Source organism: Bombina bombina, chromosome 6 (assembly GCF_027579735.1).
Source record: "Bombina bombina isolate aBomBom1 chromosome 6, aBomBom1.pri, whole genome shotgun sequence".
Lineage (NCBI taxonomy): Eukaryota > Metazoa > Chordata > Amphibia > Anura > Bombinatoridae > Bombina > Bombina bombina.
The window spans coordinates 361,599,794-361,618,309 of NC_069504.1; the positions used below are offsets into that span (position 1 = coordinate 361,599,794).

General features: G+C 41.5%; 1 protein-coding gene across 6 annotated transcripts in view; it reads right to left on the bottom strand.

Annotated features, from left to right (window-relative positions):
• Positions 1-18,516, bottom strand: part of RNF44 (ring finger protein 44) — a 928,909-nt gene that overhangs the window by 54,885 nt on the left and 855,508 nt on the right. For all 6 annotated transcript variants that reach the window (XM_053717041.1, XM_053717044.1, XM_053717039.1 and 3 more), the window contains one exon: positions 1,254-1,353. In XM_053717041.1, coding sequence (XP_053573016.1) covers positions 1,254-1,353 — 100 coding nt within the window. The remainder of the gene's footprint in view (positions 1-1,253; positions 1,354-18,516) is intronic.

Below are 18,516 nucleotides of genomic sequence, written 5' to 3' on the forward strand. Positions count from 1 at the left end.
CAAGTTCTGTATTCCCACAAGTAATGAATGAAGCAGTGGACTATCCTCGTATTAGATGGAAATCAAGCACATCATGCTTCAACCACCTCCTAAGGAGGCAAAGTTTAAAACTTAGGTATGTGTAAGGGGTATTTATAGGCTTTTTGAGGTTTGGGAAACTTTGCCCCCGTCTGGTAGGAATGTATATCCCATACATAACAGCTTGTGGTCTCTCACCACCTATATGAAAGGCATCCCTTTACAATGGGATATGCCAACTGAGGAAATTTTGAGGAAAAATATCTTAATTTTTCATCATGTAACAGCTCAGTCAATCAGACTCATATATGTAACACTGTTCCATGACAGCTTTAACCCGTTAGGGCGGCATGGAATGTCCTACCTTATACGGTGTAATGTAGCCTCCTCATTTTAGTAGATAAAAAATGGACTGGGGGGGGGCATGCCTAGCAGTGTACGCAGTCCCCCATGATCCGATCCCGGCCTTGAATGCACGTTATTGCATCGACAATTGCGTGATTTAAATTTTCCAGCAAGTGCTTACATTGGAACTTTGTTCATATCTAAGCACTTGCCCACTGGCATGAAAGGGTTAACATAATGGTCAGCCACTAATTAATAACTTAGTCACAACTTAATAACTAAATGCAGGTTTATGGGAGGGCACAATTCAACCTTAAATATTTTTATAGGCTATCTGTTCCTTGTAGTTACAATGATAGTTGATGGACAATTGTTGGCATATGTTGGGATCTAAGCTTCATACTTCTAGTGCACTGATTGTTTCACCCTTTAGTCATGTTATCTTTAACTATCTTACGTGAACCATACTCTGCATACTGTATTCGATTGTTAAGGACTGGGCAGGAGTGGAAAATTTGAGTCCATTCTCACAGTATAATAATCCTGTCACATGTCCAGATATAACACATTACTTAGCAATACATTTTCAAAGACAGTAAACATTAATGAATAATTAACTAATAATGAGATCATCCTGAAGCTATCACCTCTCTAAGGGAGAATGGAAATGGGACCATGAATGACAAGGTCTAGAAGCATATAAATTATATGAATAAAGTACCCACATATGAAAGCACAAACACATTTTAACACTTGAGAATTTATAAATTCATCTGCTTTACATTGGTATGTTGTTTCTTGTGTTTTATTTTTTTAAATCTTTAGTGTGTACCACAATGAAATATAGGAATACAATATTTAAGGAAAAATGACTGTGCAGAGTAACATACCTTAAGCCACTTATCAACACACTTTGCGTGGAACTCATGGTTACAGGGCAACACCCTGAGGAGCTGTCGACTTTCAAAGTCACTAAAACACACCACACATCTAAAAGAAAGAAAAAATGGTTACAAAGGCAAATAACCTGATACAATACTGATAATGTATTGTAAAAATATACAAAGTTTTAATTATATGCTGGTGATTGATGCAACCCTTAAAAGACCAGTAAATACAGTAGATTTGCATAATCAACAAATGCATGATAAAAAACATAATTTATGCTTACCTGATAAATTCCTTTCTTCTGTTGTGTGATCAGTCCACGGGTCATCATTACTTCTGGGATATAACTCCTCCCCAACAGGAAATGCAAGAGGATTCACCCAGCAGAGCTGCATATAGCTCCTCCCCTCTACGTCAGTCCCAGTCATTCGACCAAGAATCAACGAGAAAGGAGTAACCAAGGGTGAAGTGGTGACTGGAGTATAATTTAAAAAATATTTACCTGCCTTAAAACAGGGCGGGCCGTGGACTGATCACACAACAGAAGAAAGGAATTTATCAGGTAAGCATAAATTATGTTTTCTTCTGTTATGTGTGATCAGTCCACGGGTCATCATTACTTCTGGGATACCAATACCAAAGCAAAAGTACACGGATGACGGGAGGGATAGGCAGGCTCATTATACAGAAGGAACCACTGCCTGAAGAACCTTTCTCCCAAAAATAGCCTCCGAAGAAGCAAAAGTGTCAAATTTGTAAAATTTGGAAAAAGTATGAAGCGAAGACCAAGTTGCAGCCTTGCAAATCTGTTCAACAGAGGCCTCATTCTTAAAGGCCCAAGTGGAAGCCACAGCTCTAGTGGAATGAGCTGTAATTCTTTCAGGAGGCTGCTGTCCAGCAGTCTCATAGGCTAAACGTATTATGCTACGAAGCCAAAAAGAGAGAGAGGTAGCAGAAGCTTTTTGACCTCTCCTCTGTCCAGAGTAAACGACAAACAAGGAAGAAGTTTGGCGAAAATCTTTAGTTGCCTGCAAGTAGAACTTGAGGGCACGAACTACATCCAGATTGTGTAAAAGACGTTCCTTCTTTGAAGAAGGATTTGGACACAAGGATGGGACAACAATCTCTTGATTGATGTTCCTGTTAGTGACTACCTTAGGTAAGAACCCAGGTTTAGTACGCAGAACTACCTTGTCTGAGTGAAAAATCAGATAAGGGGAATCACAATGTAAGGCTGATAACTCAGAGACTCTTCGAGCCGAGGAAATAGCCATTAAAAACAGAACTTTCCAAGATAACATTTTTATATCAATGGAATGAAGGGGTTCAAACGGAACACCCTGTAAAACGTTAAGAACTAAGTTTAAACTCCATGGTGGAGCAACAGCTTTAAACACAGGCTTGATCCTAGCTAAAGCCTGACAAAAGGACTGGACGTCTGGATTTTCTGACAGACGTCTGTGTAACAAGATGGACAGAGCTGAAATCTGTCCCTTTAATGAACTAGCTGATAAACCCTTTTCTAAACCTTCTTGTAGAAAAGACAATATCCTAGCGATCCTAACCTTACTCCAGGAGTAACCTTTGGATTCGCACCAGTATAGGTATTTCCGCCATATTTTATGGTAAATCCTTCTGGTAACAGGCTTCCTAGCCTGAATCAGGGTATCAATAACCGACTCAGAAAAACCACGTTTTGATAAAATCAAGCGTTCAATTTCCAAGCAGTCAGCTTCAGAGAAGTTAGATTTTGATGTTTGAATGGACCCTGTATCAGAAGGTCCTGTCTTAGAGGTAGAGACCAAGGCGGACAGGATGACATGTCCACTAGATCTGCATACCAAGTCCTGCGTGGCCAAGCAGGTGCTATTAGAATTACTGATGCTCTCTCCTGTTTGATTTTGGCAATCAATCGAGGAAGCAGCGGGAAGGGTGGAAATACATAAGCCATCCTGAAGTTCCAAGGTGCTGTCAAAGCATCTATCAGAACTGCTCCCGGATCCCTGGATCTGGACCCGTAGCGAGGAAGTTTGGCGTTCTGGCGAGACGCCATGAGATCTATCTCTGGTTTGCCCCAACGTCGAAGTATTTGGGCAAAGACCTCCGGATGAAGTTCCCACTCCCCCGGATGAAGAGTCTGGCGACTCAAGAAATCCGCCTCCCAGTTCTCCACTCCCGGGATGTGGATTGCTGACAGGTGGCAAGAGTGAGACTCTGCCCAGCGAATTATCTTTGATACTTCCATCATTGCTAGGGAGCTTCTTGTCCCTCCCTGATGGTTGATGTAAGCTACAGTCGTGATGTTGTCCGACTGAAACCTGATGAACCCCCGAGTTATTAACTGGGGCCAAGCCAGAAGGGCATTGAGAACTGCTCTCAATTCCAGAATGTTTATTGGAAGGAGACTCTCCTCCTGATTCCATAGTCCCTGAGCCTTCAGAGAATTCCAGACAGCGCCCCAACCTAGTAGGCTGGCGTCTGTTGTTACAATTGTCCAGTCTGGCCTGCTGAATGGCATCCCCCTGGACAGGTGTGGCCGATAAAGCCACCATAGAAGAGAATTTCTGGTCTCTTGATTCAGATTCAGAGTAGGGGACAAATCTGAGTAATCCCCATTCCACTGACTTAGCATGCATAATTGCAGCGGTCTGAGGTGTAGGCGTGCAAAAGGTACTATGTCCATTGCCGCTACCATTAAGCCGATCACCTCCATGCATTGAGCTACTGACGGGTGTTGAATGGAATGAAGGACGCGGCATGCATTTTGAAGTTTTGTTAACCTGTCTTCTGTCAGGTAAATCTTCATCTCTACAGAATCTATAAGAGTCCCCAAGAATGGAACTCTTGTGAGAGGAAAGAGAGAACTCTTCTTTTCGTTCACTTTCCATCCATGCGACCTTAGAAATGCCAGAACTAACTCTGTATGAGACTTGGCAGTTTGAAAGCTTGAAGCTTGTATTAGAATGTCGTCTAGGTACGGAGCTACCGAAATCCCTCGCGGTCTTAGTACCGCTAGAAGGGCACCCAGAACCTTTGTGAAGATTCTTGGAGCCGTAGCCAATCCGAATGGAAGAGCTACAAACTGGTAGTGCCTGTCTAAGAAGGCAAACCTTAGATACCGGTGATGATCTTTGTGGATCGGTATGTGAAGGTAAGCATCCTTTAAATCCACTGTGGTCATGTACTGACCCTCTTGGATCATGGGTAAGATTGTCCGAATAGTTTCCATTTTGAACGATGGAACTCTTAGGAATTTGTTTAGAGTCTTTAAATCTAAGATTGGCCTGAAAGTTCCCTCTTTTTTGGGAACCACAAACAGGTTTGAGTAGAACCCTTGTCCTTGTTCCGACCACGGAACCGGATGGATCACTCCCATTGTTAACAGATCTTGTACGCAGCGTAGAAACGCTTCTTTCTTTATCTGGTTTGTTGACAACCTTGACAGATGAAATCTCCCTCTTGGGGGAGATAATTTGAAGTCTAGAAGGTATCCCTGAGATATGATCTCTAGTGCCCAGGGATCCTGAACATCTCTTGCCCAGGCCTGGGCGAAGAGAGAGAGTCTGCCCCCTACTAGATCCGGTCCCGGATCGGGGGCTCTCGGTTCATGCTGTCTTTGGGGCAGCAGCAGGTTTCCTGGCCTGCTTGCTTTTGTTCCAGGACTGGTTAGGCTTCCAGCCTTGCCTGTAACGAGCAACAGCTCCTTCCTGTTTTGGTGCAGTGGAGGTTGATGCTGCTCCTGTTTTGAAATTCCGAAAGGGACGAAAATTAGACTGTCTAGCCTTAGCTTTGGCCTTGTCTTGAGGTAGGGCGTGGCCCTTACCTCCCGTAATGTCAGCGATAATTTCTTTCAAACCGGGCCCGAATAAGGACTGCCCCTTGAAAGGTATATTAAGTAATTTGGACTTAGAAGTAACATCAGCTGACCAGGATTTTAGCCACAGTGCCCTGCGTGCCTGTATGGCGAATCCTGAGTTCTTAGCCGTAAGTTTGGTTAAATGTACTACGGCCTCCGAAATGAAAGAATTAGCTAGTTTAAGGACTCTAAGCCTGTCCGTAATGTCGTCTAGCGTAGAGGAACTAAGGTTCTCTTCAAGCGACTCAATCCAAAATGCTGCCGCAGCCGTAATCGGCGCGATACATGCAAGGGGTTGTAATATAAAACCTTGTTGAACAAACATTTTCTTAAGGTAACCCTCTAATTTTTTATCCATTGGATCTGAGAAAGCACAGCTATCCTCCACCGGGATAGTGGTACGCTTAGCTAAAGTAGAAACTGCTCCCTCCACCTTGGGGACCGTTTGCCATAAGTCCCGAGTGGTGGCGTCTATTGGAAACATCTTTCTAAATATTGGAGGGGGTGAGAACGGCACACCGGGTCTATCCCACTCCTTAGTAACAATTTCAGTTAGTCTCTTAGGTATAGGAAAAACGTCAGTACTCGCCGGTACCGCAAAGTATTTATCCAACCTACACAGTTTCTCTGGTATTGCAACGGTGTTACAATCGTTGAGAGCTGCTAAGACCTCCCCTAGTAGTACACGGAGGTTCTCCAATTTAAATTTAAAATTTGAAATATCTGAGTCCAATCTGTTTGGATCAGAACCGTCACCCACAGAATGAAGCTCTCCGTCCTCATGCTCTGCGAGCTGTGACGCAGTATCAGACATGGCCCTAGCATTGTCAGCGCACTCTGTTCTCACCCCAGAGTGATCACGCTTGCCTCTTAGTTCTGGTAATTTAGACAAAACTTCAGTCATAACAGTAGCCATATCTTGTAATGTTATCTGTAATGGCCGCCCAGATGTACTAGGCGCCAAAATATCACGCACCTCCCGGGCGGGAGATGCAGGTACTGTCGCGTGAGGCGAGTTAGTCGGCATAACTCTCCCCTCGCTGTTTGGTGAAATTTGTTCACATTGTACAGATTGACTTTTATTTAAAGTAGCATCAATACAGTTAGTACATAAATTTCTATTGGGCTCCACCTTGGCATTGGAACAAATGACACAGATATCTTCCTCTGAGTCAGACATGTTTAACACACTAGCAAAAAAACTTACAACTTGGTTATAATCTTTTTTAGCAAAAAAACGCACTGTGCCTCAAAGAGGTACTAACGATTAAATGACAGTTGAAATAATGAACTGAAAAACAGTTATAGCATCAAACTTTAAAACAACACAACTTTTAGCAAAGGTTTGTTCCCATTAGTAAAAAACAACACTAATTAAATTTGTACATAAGAAAACAAAACAACTTTTTTTATTCACAGTCACTATAAGAATTCTCACAGCTCTGCTGAGAGAATTTACCTCCCTTCAAAGAAGTTTGAAGACCCCTGAGATCTGTCAGAGATGAACCGGATCATGCAGGAAATATAAAAGTAGCTGACTGGAATTTTGATGCGTAGCAAAGAGCGCCAAAAACGGCCCCTCCCTCTCCCACACAGCAGTGAAGAGAAACGAAACTGTCACAATTAAAGCAAAAAACTGCCAAGTGGAAAATAATGCCCAAATATTTATTCACACAGTACCTCAGCAATGTAAACGATTCTACATTCCAGCAAAAACGTTTAACATGAGAATAGTTATTAAAAGGATTAGTGACCTTTAACACAGTAGTTCCGGTGAAATACCATCCCCAGAATACTGAAGTGTATACATACATGTCATTTTAACGGTATGGCAGGCTTTTCTCATCAATTCCATTCAGAAAATAAAAACTGCCACATACCTCAATGCAGATTCATCTGCCCGCTGTCCCCTGATCTGAAGCCTTTACCTCCCTCAGATGGTCGAGAACAGCAATATGATCTTAACGACTCCGGTTAAAATCATAGTAAAAAATCTCTGTCAGATTCTTCCTCAAACTCTGCCAGAGAAGTAATAACACGCTCCGGTGCTATTTTAAAATAACAAACTTTTGATTGAAGTCATAAAAACTAAGTATAATCACCATAGTCCTCTCACACATCCTATCTAGTCGTTGGGTGCAAGAGAATGACTGGGACTGACGTAGAGGGGAGGAGCTATATGCAGCTCTGCTGGGTGAATCCTCTTGCATTTCCTGTTGGGGAGGAGTTATATCCCAGAAGTAATGATGACCCGTGGACTGATCACACATAACAGAAGAAATACAATACAGTAGCACTTAGTCTGAGCTTCAAATGAGTAGTAGATTTTTTTCTGGCAAATTTCAATTATGTCTATTTCCACTCCTCATGTATCATGTGACAGCCATCAGTCAAGCACAAATGCATATATGTATATTCTGTGAAGTTTCGCTCATGCGCAGTAGGTGACTAAAAAGTGTAAATTTAAATAGACAGTGCACATTTTGTTAATGGAAGTAAACTGAAAAGTTGTTTAACATTGCATGTTCTATCTGAATCATGAAAGTTTAATTTTGACTTCTGTCCCTTTAGGTCCTCTAAAATTTTTCGCTGTTCCCCCACCCAGTTCTCTAAATCTGTTATCGGAAAAAAACAACTTAATTTATGCTTGATAAATTCATTACTTTAATGGTGGTGAGAGTCAACAATCCATTACCCCTGGTAATTACTCTTCCCTCCCACTAGGAGGCGGCAAAGATTCCCAAACTTGAAGAGCTCTTTAAAACCGCTCCCACCTCACTGGAAACTCAGTCTGGCGTATAGCCAAGCAAAAAAAGGAAGGAAAATAAATAAGAGCAAAATAATAGAAGCAGGAAAAAAATGATGAGCTTAAAAAAATAAATCCATACCAAAAACACAGAGTAAAGTCTTGTGGACTCTCACCACTATGAAAGAAATTAATTTATCAGGTAAGCATACATGATGTTTTCTTTCACACAGGTGGTGAGAGTCCATGGTCCATCACTTCTCTGAACTAATACCCAAACTGTGGAGTCCATGAATAATGAGAAATAAGGGCAAGATAAAAAAAAACAACTAATTTTTTGTTACAGATAAACTAAACACATAACTCAATTAGAACCCAAAGAAAAAACATGGCAACTATGCAAATAAATTGATAGGTAAAAAACAAAATTTATGCTTACCTGATAAATTTCTTTCTTTCCGGATATGGAGAGTCCACAAAGTCATCAATTACTTGTGGGAATATCACTACTTGCCAGCAGGAGGAGGCAAAGAGCATCACAGCAAAGCTGTTAAGTGTCACTCCCCTATCCATACTCCCCAGTCATTCGACAGAAGGGAAACGGAAAAGGAATAACACAAAAGGTGTAGAGGTGCCTGAGGTTTAGACAAAAATAACTGTCTTAAAGGGACAATGAACCCAAATTGTTTCTATCGTTATTCAGATAGAGCATGACATTTTTAGCAACTTTCTAATTTACTCCTATTATCAAATTTTCTTCATTCTGTTGGTATCTTTATTTGAAATGCAAGAATGTAAGTTTAGATGCCGGCCCATTTTTGGTTGATAAATTGCTGATTGGTGGATAAATTCACCGACCAATAAACAAGTGCTGTTCATGGTCTGAACAAAAAAAATAGCTTAGATGCCTTCTTTTTCAAATAAAGATAGCAAGAGAACAAAGAAAAATTGATAATAGGAGTAAAGGAGTAAATTAGAAAGTTGCTTAAAATTGCATGCTCTATCTGAATCGCGAAAGAAAAAATTGGGTTCAGTGTCCCTTTAAATTAAGTGTGGGGTCGTGGACTCTCCATATCCGGAAAGAAATTTATCAGGTAAGCATAAATTTTGTTTTCTTTACTAAGATATGGAAAGTCCACAACATCAGTTACTAGTGGGAACCACTACCCAAGCTAGAGGACACGGAATGACTAGGGAGGGAAAACAAGACAAGCAGACCTAAACAGAAGGCACCACCGCTTGAAGAACCTTTTTCCCAAAAGAAGCCTCAGCCGAGGCAAAGTATAAAATTTGGAAAAAGGATGCAGAGAGGACCAAGTTGCAGCCTTGCAAATCTGTTCCACAGAAGCTTCATTTTTGAAAGCCCAAGAAGAAGAGACAACCCTCATGGAATGAGCTGTAATTCTCTCGGGGGACTGCTCACCAGCAGTCTCATAAGCAAAAGGAATAATACTTCTCACCCATAGAGAAAGAGAAGTAGCAGTAAATTTCTGACCCTTACGCTTTCCTGAGAAACAAACAAACAGGGCAGAAGACTGGCGAAAATCCTTAGTCGTCTGTAGGTAGAACTTTAGAGCACGCACAACATCCAAGTTGTGCAACAGACATTCTTTATGAGAAGGATTAGGACATAGAGAAGGAACCACAATTTCCTGATTAATATTTCTATCCAAAACCACTTTAGGAAGAAAACCCAACTTACTACAATGAACCGCCTTATCCGCATGAAAGATAAGGTCAGGTGACTCACACTGCAAAGCCAAGAGTTCTGAGACTCTCCGAGCAGAAGAGATAGTAACAACAAACAAAGCCTTCCAAGATAACTTAATATCTATGGAATGCATAGGCTCAAACGGAGTCTGCTGCAAAACTTTAAGAACAAGGTTAAGGCTCCAAAGAGGAGCAACAGGTTTAAACACAGGCCTGATTCTGACCAGAGCCAGACGCTTGTGTAACAAAATAGATAAAGCAGAAATCTGACCCTTCAGAGAACTGACTGACAATCCTTTCTCTAGACCTTCCTGGAGAAAAGACAAGATTCTAGGAATCCTAACCCTACTTTAAGAGTAGCCCTTTAATTCACACCAATAAAGGTATTTACGCCATACCTTATGGTAAATCCTTTGAGTAACAGGCTTGTGAGTCTGAATCATGTCTCAATGACCGACTCAGAAAATCCATGTGTAGACAGAACTAAGCGTTCAATCTCCAAGCAGTCAGCTTCAGAGAAATGAGATATGGATGGAGGAATGGACCCTGAGTTAGAAGGTCCTTTGTCAGAGGAAACCTCCAAGGTGGAAGAGCTGACATCTTCACTAGGTCTGCATACCAGATCCTGCAAGACCATGCAAGAGCTATTAGAATTACAGACACTCTCTCCTGTTTGATATGAGCAATGACTTGTGGAAGGAGCCCAACCGGTATGCTAGACCGAAATCCCAAGGAACCACCAGAGCATCTATCAGGGCGGTCTGCGGATCTCTTGACACTGAACTGTATCTTGGAAGTTTGGCGTTCTGCCGAGACGCCATCAGATCCAACTCCGGCACCCCCCATTTGAGAGTTAACCTGGAGGACACCTCCAGATGGAGAGCCCACTCCCCGGGATAAAATGTCTGTCTGCTCAGGAAATCCGCTTCCCAGTTGTCCACTCCTGGAATGTGGATGGCAGGGAGACAACAATTGTGAGATTCCGCCCACTGAATAATCCGTGCCACCTCCTTCATGGAGTTCCTCCCTGGTGGTTGATGTAAGCCACTGAAGTGATATTGTCCGAGTGGAACCTGATAAACTGGGCTAAGGACAACTGAGGCCAAGTCCATAGTGCCTGCGCCTTTAACGGGTCCCAGACTGCTCCCCAGCCTAGCAGGCTAGCATCCGTGGTCACAATCACCCAGGAAGGTCTCCAGAAGCATGTGCTCTGAGACAGCCACCACGGAAGAGAGTCTCTCATCAACTGGTCTAGATCCATCCTCTGAGACAGATCCGAATGGTCTCAGTTCCATTGTCTGAGCATGCATAATTGCAGAGCTCTCAAATGGAATCGAGAAAAGGGAATGATGTCCATGGAAGCGACCATCAGACCAATTACCTCCATACATTGAGCTACTGATGGCTGAATAGTAGACTGTAGAGAGGCAAGAAGAGAGAATTTTCATAGATAGGGAATCTATTATGGTTCCTAAGAAAACAACCCTTGTAGCTGGAACAAGGGAACTCTTCTCCAGATTCACTTTCCATCCATGGGAAGGTATAAAAGACAACAAGAGCTCTGTATGAGAGTTTGATTGTTGAAAAGATGGCGCCTGAACCAATATGTCGTCCACGTAGGGCACCACTGCAATTCTAGAGACCTGATCACTGCCAAAAGAGCCCCCAGAATTTTTGAGAAAATTCTGGAATCTGTGGCAAGGCCAAACGGAAGAGCCACAAACTGAAAGTGTTTGTCTAGAAAGACGAATCTCAGGAACTTGTGATGATCCCTGCGGATGGGAATATGAAGATACACATCCTTCAGGTCTTTTTTGGGAACCACAAACAGATTTTAATAAAATCCTAGACCGGTTTCTCTTACAGGGACTGGAACAATTACCCCCAGGGAGGAAAGATCCTGAACGCAGTTCAAGAATGCCTCTCTTTACCTGATCTGCAGATAGTCTTGAGAGGTGGAATCTGTCCCCGGGAGGGTAAGATTTTAATTCTATTTTGTAACCCTGAGATACTATGTCTACAGCCCAAGGATCTGAGACATCTTGTATCCAAGCTTGACAAAACAGGGAAAGTCTGCCCCCCACTTGATCGGGTCCCGGACCGGGGGCAGACCCTTCATGCCGACTTACACTCAGCTGCGGCTTTCTTTGATTGATTCCCCTTGCTCCAAGACTGATTGGGTTTCCATGAAGATTTGGACGCTTCCTGCTTGCAAGAGGAAGAGAAAGACTTTTGACCAATAAATTACGAAAATTTTAGGCCTGTTCTTCTTGTCGTGTGGCAGAAAAGACCCTTTTCCACCCGTAATATCAGAAATAATTTCTGTCAGACCGGGTCCAAACAAGGTTTTACCCTTGTAAGAAAGCGCCAGAAGCTTGGTCTTGGAAGTAACATCAGATGACCAAAATTTCAGCCACAAAGCCCTGCGGGCTAAGACGGTGAAACCAGACATCTTGGCTCCCAGTCTAATAACTTGTATGTTAGCATCAGAAATGAAGGAATTAGTAGTTTGAGAGCCTTAAACACTATCTTGGATTTCTTCCAACATAGTTTTAGCTAAAATTGATTCAGACAAGGCATTGCACCAATAAGATGCAGCACTTGCAACTGTGGCAATACAAACTGCAGGTTGCCATTGAAGACCCTGATGAACATACATCTTTTTCAAATAAGCCTCCAGCTTGTTGTCCATGGGATAATTAAAGGAACAGCTATCCTCTATAGGGATCGTAGTTCTCTTAGCCAGAGTAGAAATAGCCCCTTCTACTTTAGGCACTGTGCGCAATGAATCTTTAATGGAGTCAGCAACAGGAAACATCTTTTTAAAGACGGGAGACAGGGAGAAAGGTATCCCTGGCTTCTCCCATTCCTGTGAAATAATCTCTGTCACACGAACTGGAACAGGAAACACTTCCACAGGGGAAGGAACATCATAGTATTTATTAAGTTTACTAGATTTCTTAGGGTTGACAAAGTAGCCAATGCCTCCTTTAATAGTACACAAAGGTGTTCAAGCTTAAATCTGAAGTTTACTTCTTCAGCATCAGACAAATGAATTATACTGTCCAAATCAGTAATTTCACCCTCAGAGGCTACCGAAGTATCCTCCTCATCAGTGCAGAGTGCAAGCTGCGTAGACGCAGATGGAACAGACACCGTACAAATCTTTAGATTTCTCCTTGCACTTCCCCAACATAGGAAAAGCAGATAATGCCACAGATACCGCAGAAGATACCTGTGCAGCAATATCTGCAGGCAAATGAACTCCTCCAGGAGGCTGAGAGGCACTGCATGTGATGTCATTGAGGCTTGGGACGTTAAAAGAGAAAGCTGTGGCATTACCTGAACAGCATCATCCTGAGAGACATTTGGCTCAGCGGACAAAATCTTTTGTTTACACTCGTTTTATTTAAACAATTAGCACAAAATTGCATAGGTGAACCAATTTGGGCCTCTAGACATAATAAACACTTATCAAAAGAAACAGTTTGATTATCTATGTCCATAGCTTGAGAATAAAAACTTTTCCCCCCCAAAAGGAAAAATTAATTTGAAAAAAAAAATAACACGACTACTGTCACTTTAAATGGAGATCCTCCTTTTTTAATCTTAAGTGTTAATTTATCTCAACAAGAAGAGAAAACAACTCTGGACCTCTACACCCCAGACAGTCTGAGGTGCCCTACCGCAATCCAGAAAACGATGTGTGCAGAGAGACGTGCTCGCAATCAACCTCTTTCCAGCCGATGCAAACACTCAAGTAAACAGTGACGCCGCTCAGCTCAAAATCGGAAGAACTATTCTAACTGCCTAGTAACAAGTACTCGAGCCTAAAGAAACACTGGCTAATAAATGTATAAGCGGCTCCTGATTATAAAAACAGCTCCTGGTCGTATCAGTCTCTAAAACACATTTATTTAATGAAAGCCCCATTTGCCACACATGTAAAACAATATCAATTAATTAAAAATTAATCAAACAAATTAAAAGCCACTGAGGAACAATCCCTTATATAAAGGGAGAATTAACCCCTTGTCTCCACATGCAAATGTGCCTGCTCACTGCCCAAGTAATCTTGCCTACAGGATTAAATATGTCCCAGTTATTATTGCAGCAATTAAATGTTCATTTAAAGTGCAAGTCTACAGTATCAAGAAGACAAAAGCACTTACCTGCAATCTAGCTGTCTGGCAGGAAGACAGCTCACAAGGCATGAAAGGACACCTATTCCTTACAGAGACCTGTAGAAAAAGAAAGAACAGAGTAACCTACTCTGGCTTTCTATATGTTAAGAAAACCAAGCAAGGACTACCCCACAACTTTCTAACTGCTTTAAAGCCACCACTACCCTACTGAAGAGATTGACGTGGACTACAGCTAGACCCAAAATCTTGCTTGTAGCAAAAATATATTTTTTTTTCCCCAGATGCCAAACTTCACCTCTTCCATCGACAGAGAATGACTGGGGATTATGGGTAGGGGAGTGACACTTAACAGCTTTGCTGTGGTGCTCTTTGCTTCCTCCTGCTGGCCAGGAGTGATATTCTCACTAGTAATTGATGACGTTGTGGGCTCTCCATACCTTAGGAAAGAAATCAAAATAGATCTGAAACAACTAAACTAAAGGCTGCCTCAGAAAAAGCAAAAACATAAAAATGGTAGAATTTAGAAAAAAAGTATGCAAAATTCACCAAATTGCTACCTTGCAAATTTGGTCAACTGAAGCCTTATTCCTAAAAACCAAAGATGTGGCAACTGAACTAGAAGAATGAGCAGTAATCCATTTAGATGGAGGCTGATCTGCCTCCAAGAAAGTCTTATGGATTAAAAGTTTCAACCAAGTAGCCAAACAGCAGAAACTTTCTGCCCTTTCCTGTAACCAGAAAAAAGAACAGACAGACAAATTAGAAGTTTGTCTGAAATGCAAATTATGCAGAAGTCTCTCCGAAGACTAATTGGGATTAGGACACAAAGAAGGGACAACAATTTCCCGACTTATATTGCATGAAGACACAACTTTAGGTAAGAAGACAAATTTGATACTTAAAACTGCCGTATCCTGATGAAAAAAACATAATTTATGTAAGAACTTACCTGATAAATTCATTTCTTTCATATTAGCAAGAGTCCATGAGCTAGTGACGTATGGGATATACATTCCTACCAGGAGGGGCAAAGTTTCCCAAAACTCAAAATGCCTATAAATACACCCCTCACCACACCCACAAATCAGTTTAACGAATAGCCAAGAAGTGGGGTGATAAGAAAAAAAGTGCGAAAGCATAAAAATAAGGAATTGGAATAATTGTGCTTTATACAAAAAAATCATACCCACCACAAAAAAAGGGTGGGCCTCATGGACTCTTGCTAATATAAAAGAAATGAATTTATCAGGTAAGTTCTTACATAAATTATGTTTTCTTTCATGTAATTAGCAAGAGTCCATGAGCTAGTGACGTATGGGATAATTAATACCCAAGATGTGGAACTTCCACGCAAAAGTCACTAGAGAGGGAGGGATAAAATAAAGACAGCCAATTCAGCTGAAAAAATAATCCACACCCCAAAATAAGTTTTAATCTTATAATGAAAAAAACTGAAATTATAAGCAGAAGAATCAAACTGAAACGGCTGCCTGAAGTACTTTTCTACCAAAAATTGCTTCAGAAGAAGAAAATACATAAAAATGGTAGAATTTAGTAAAAGTATGCAAAGAAGACCAAGTTGCTGCTTTGCAAATCTGATCAACCGAAGCTTCATTCCTAAACGCCCAGGAAGTAGAAACTGACCTAGTAGAATGAGCTGTAATCCTTTGAGGCGGAGTTTTACCCGACTCGACATAAGCATGATGAATCAAAGACTTTAACCAAGACGCCAAAGAAATGGCGGAGGCCTTCTGACCTTTTCTGGACCCAGAAAAGATAACAAATAGACTAGAAGTCTTTCTAAAATCTTTAGTAGCTTCAACATAATATTTCAAAGCTCTTACTACATCCAAAGAATGTAAAGATCTCTCCTTTGAATTCTTAGGATTAGGACACAATGAAGGAACAACAATTTCTCTACTAATGTTGTTAGAATTCACAACTTTAGGTAAAAATTTAAATGAAGTCCGCAACACCGCCTTATCCTGATGAAAAATCAGAAAAGGAGATTCACAAGAAAGAGCAGATAACTCTGAAACTCTTCTAGCAGAAGAGATGGCCAAAAGGAACAACACTTTCCAAGAAAGTAATTTAATATCCAAAGAATGCATAGGTTCAAACGGAGGAGCTTGTAAAGCCCCCAGAACCAAATTCAAACTCCAAGGAGGAGAGATTGACTTAATGACGGGTTTTATACGAACCAAAGCCTGTACAAAACAATGAATATCAGGAAGATTAGCAATCTTTCTGTGAAAAAGCACAGAAAGAGCAGAAATTAGTCCTTTCAAAGAACTTGCAGACAAACCTTTATCCAGACCATCCTGAAGAAATTGTAAAATTCTAGGACTTCTAAAAGAATGCCAGGAAAATTGATGAGAAGAGCACCAAGAAATGTAAGTCTTCCAGACTCGATAATATATCTTCCTAGACATAGATTTTCGAGCCTGTAACATAGTATTAATTACGGAGTCAGAGAAACCTCTATGACTGAGAATCAAGCGTTCAATCTCAATACCTTCAAATTTAATGATTTGAGATCCTGATGGAAAAAAGGACCTTGCGATAGAAGGTCTGGTCTTAATGGAAGAGTCCAAGGTTGGCAAGTAGCCATCCGGACAAGATCTGCATACCAAAACCTGTGAGGCCATGCTGGAGCCACCAGCAGAACAAACGAACGCTCTTTTAGAATCTTGGAGATCACTCTTGGAAGAAGAACTAGAGGCGGAAAGATATAGGCAGGATGATACTTCCAAGGAAGTGACAATGCATCCACTGCCTCCGCCTGAGGATCCCTGGATCTGGACAGATACCTGGGAAGTTTCTTGTTTAGATGAGAGGCCATCAGATCTATTTCTGGAAGTCCCCAGATTTGAACAATCTGAAGAAGTACCTCTGGGTGAAGAGACCATTCACCCGGATGTAACGTCTGGCGACTGAGATAATCCGCTTCCCAATTGTCTATACCTGGGATGTGAACCGCAGAAATTAGACAGGAGCTGGATTCCACCCAAGCAAGTATCCGAGATACTTCTTTCATAGCCAGAGGACTGTGAGTCCCCCCTTGATGATTGACATATGCCACGGTTGTGACATTGTCCGTCTGAAAACAAATGAACGATTCTCTCTTCAGAAGAGGCCACGACTGAAGAGCTCTGAAAATCGCACGGAGTTCCAAAATGTTGATTGGTAATCTCGCCTCCTGAGATTCCCAAACCCCTTGCGCTGTCAGAGACCCCCATACAGCTCCCCAACCTGTCAGACTCGCATCTGTTGAGATCACGGTCCAGGTTGGAAGAACAAAAGAAGCCCCTTGAACTAAACGATGGTGATCTGTCCACCACGTCAGAGTGTCGTACAATCGGATTTAAAGATATTAACTGTGATATCTTTGTATAATCCCTGCACCACTGGTTCAGCATACAAAGCTGAAGAGGTCGCATGTGAAAACGAGCAAAGGGGATCGCGTCCGATGCAGCAGTCATAAGACCTAGAATTTCCATGCATAAGGCTACCGAAGGGAATGATTGAGACTGAAGGTTTCGACAAGCTGAAACCAATTTCAAACGTCTCTTGTCCGTCAGAGACAAAGTCATGGACACTAAATCTATTTGGAAACCTAAAAAGGTTACCCTTGTCTGAGGAATCAATGAACTCTTTGGTAAATTGATCCTCCAACCATGTTCTTGAAGAAATGACACAAGTCGATTCGTATGAAATTCTGCTAAAATGTGAAGACTGAGCAAGTACCAAGATATCGTCCAAATAAGGAAATACCACAATACCCTGTTCTCTGATTACAGATAGAAGGGCACCGAGAACCTTTGAAAAAATCCTTGGAGCTGTTGCTAGGCCGAACGGCAGAGCCACAAACTAGTAATGCTTGTCTAGAAAAGAGAATCTCAGAAACTGATATTGATCTGGATGAATCGGAACATGCAGATATGCATCCTGTAAATCTATTGTGGACATATAATGCCCTTGCTGAACAAAAGGCAGAATAGTCCTTATAGTTACCATTTTGAATGTTGGTATCCTTACATAACGATTCAATATTTTTAAATCCAGAACTGGTCTGAAGGAATTCTCCTTCTTTGGTACAATGAATAGATTGGAGTAAAACCCCAGACCCTGTTCCAGAACTGGAACTGGCACAATTACTCCAGCCAACTCTAGATCTGAAACACATTTCAGAAATGCTTGAGCCTTCACTGGGTTTATTGGAATGCGAGAAAGAAAAAATCTTCTTGCAGGAGGCCTTACCTTGAAACCTATTCTGTACCCTTGTGAAACAATGTTTTGAATCCAAAGACTGTGAATCGAATTGATCCAAATGTCTTTGAAAAATCGTAATCTACCCCCTACCAGCTGTGCTGGAATGAGGGCCGCACCTTCATGTGGACTTGGGAGCTGGCTTTTGCTTTCTGAAAGGCTTGGATTTATTCCAGACTGGAGATGGTTTCCAAACAGAAACTGTTCCTTTAGGGGAAGGATCAGGCTTCTGTTCCTTATTCTGACGAAAGGAACGAAAACGATTAGCAGCCCTATATTTACCTTTAGATTTTTTATCCTGAGGTAAAAAAGTTCCTTTTCCCCCAGTAACAGTTGAAATAATAGAATCCAACTGGGAACCAAACAATGTATTACCTTGGAAAGAAAGAGAAAGCAAAGTTGACTTAGAAGACATATCTGCATTCCAAGTTTTAAGCCATAAAGCACTTCTAGCTAAAATAGCTAAAGACATATACCTGACATCAACTCTAATGATATCAAAGATGGCATCACAAATAAAGTTATTAGCATGTTGAAGA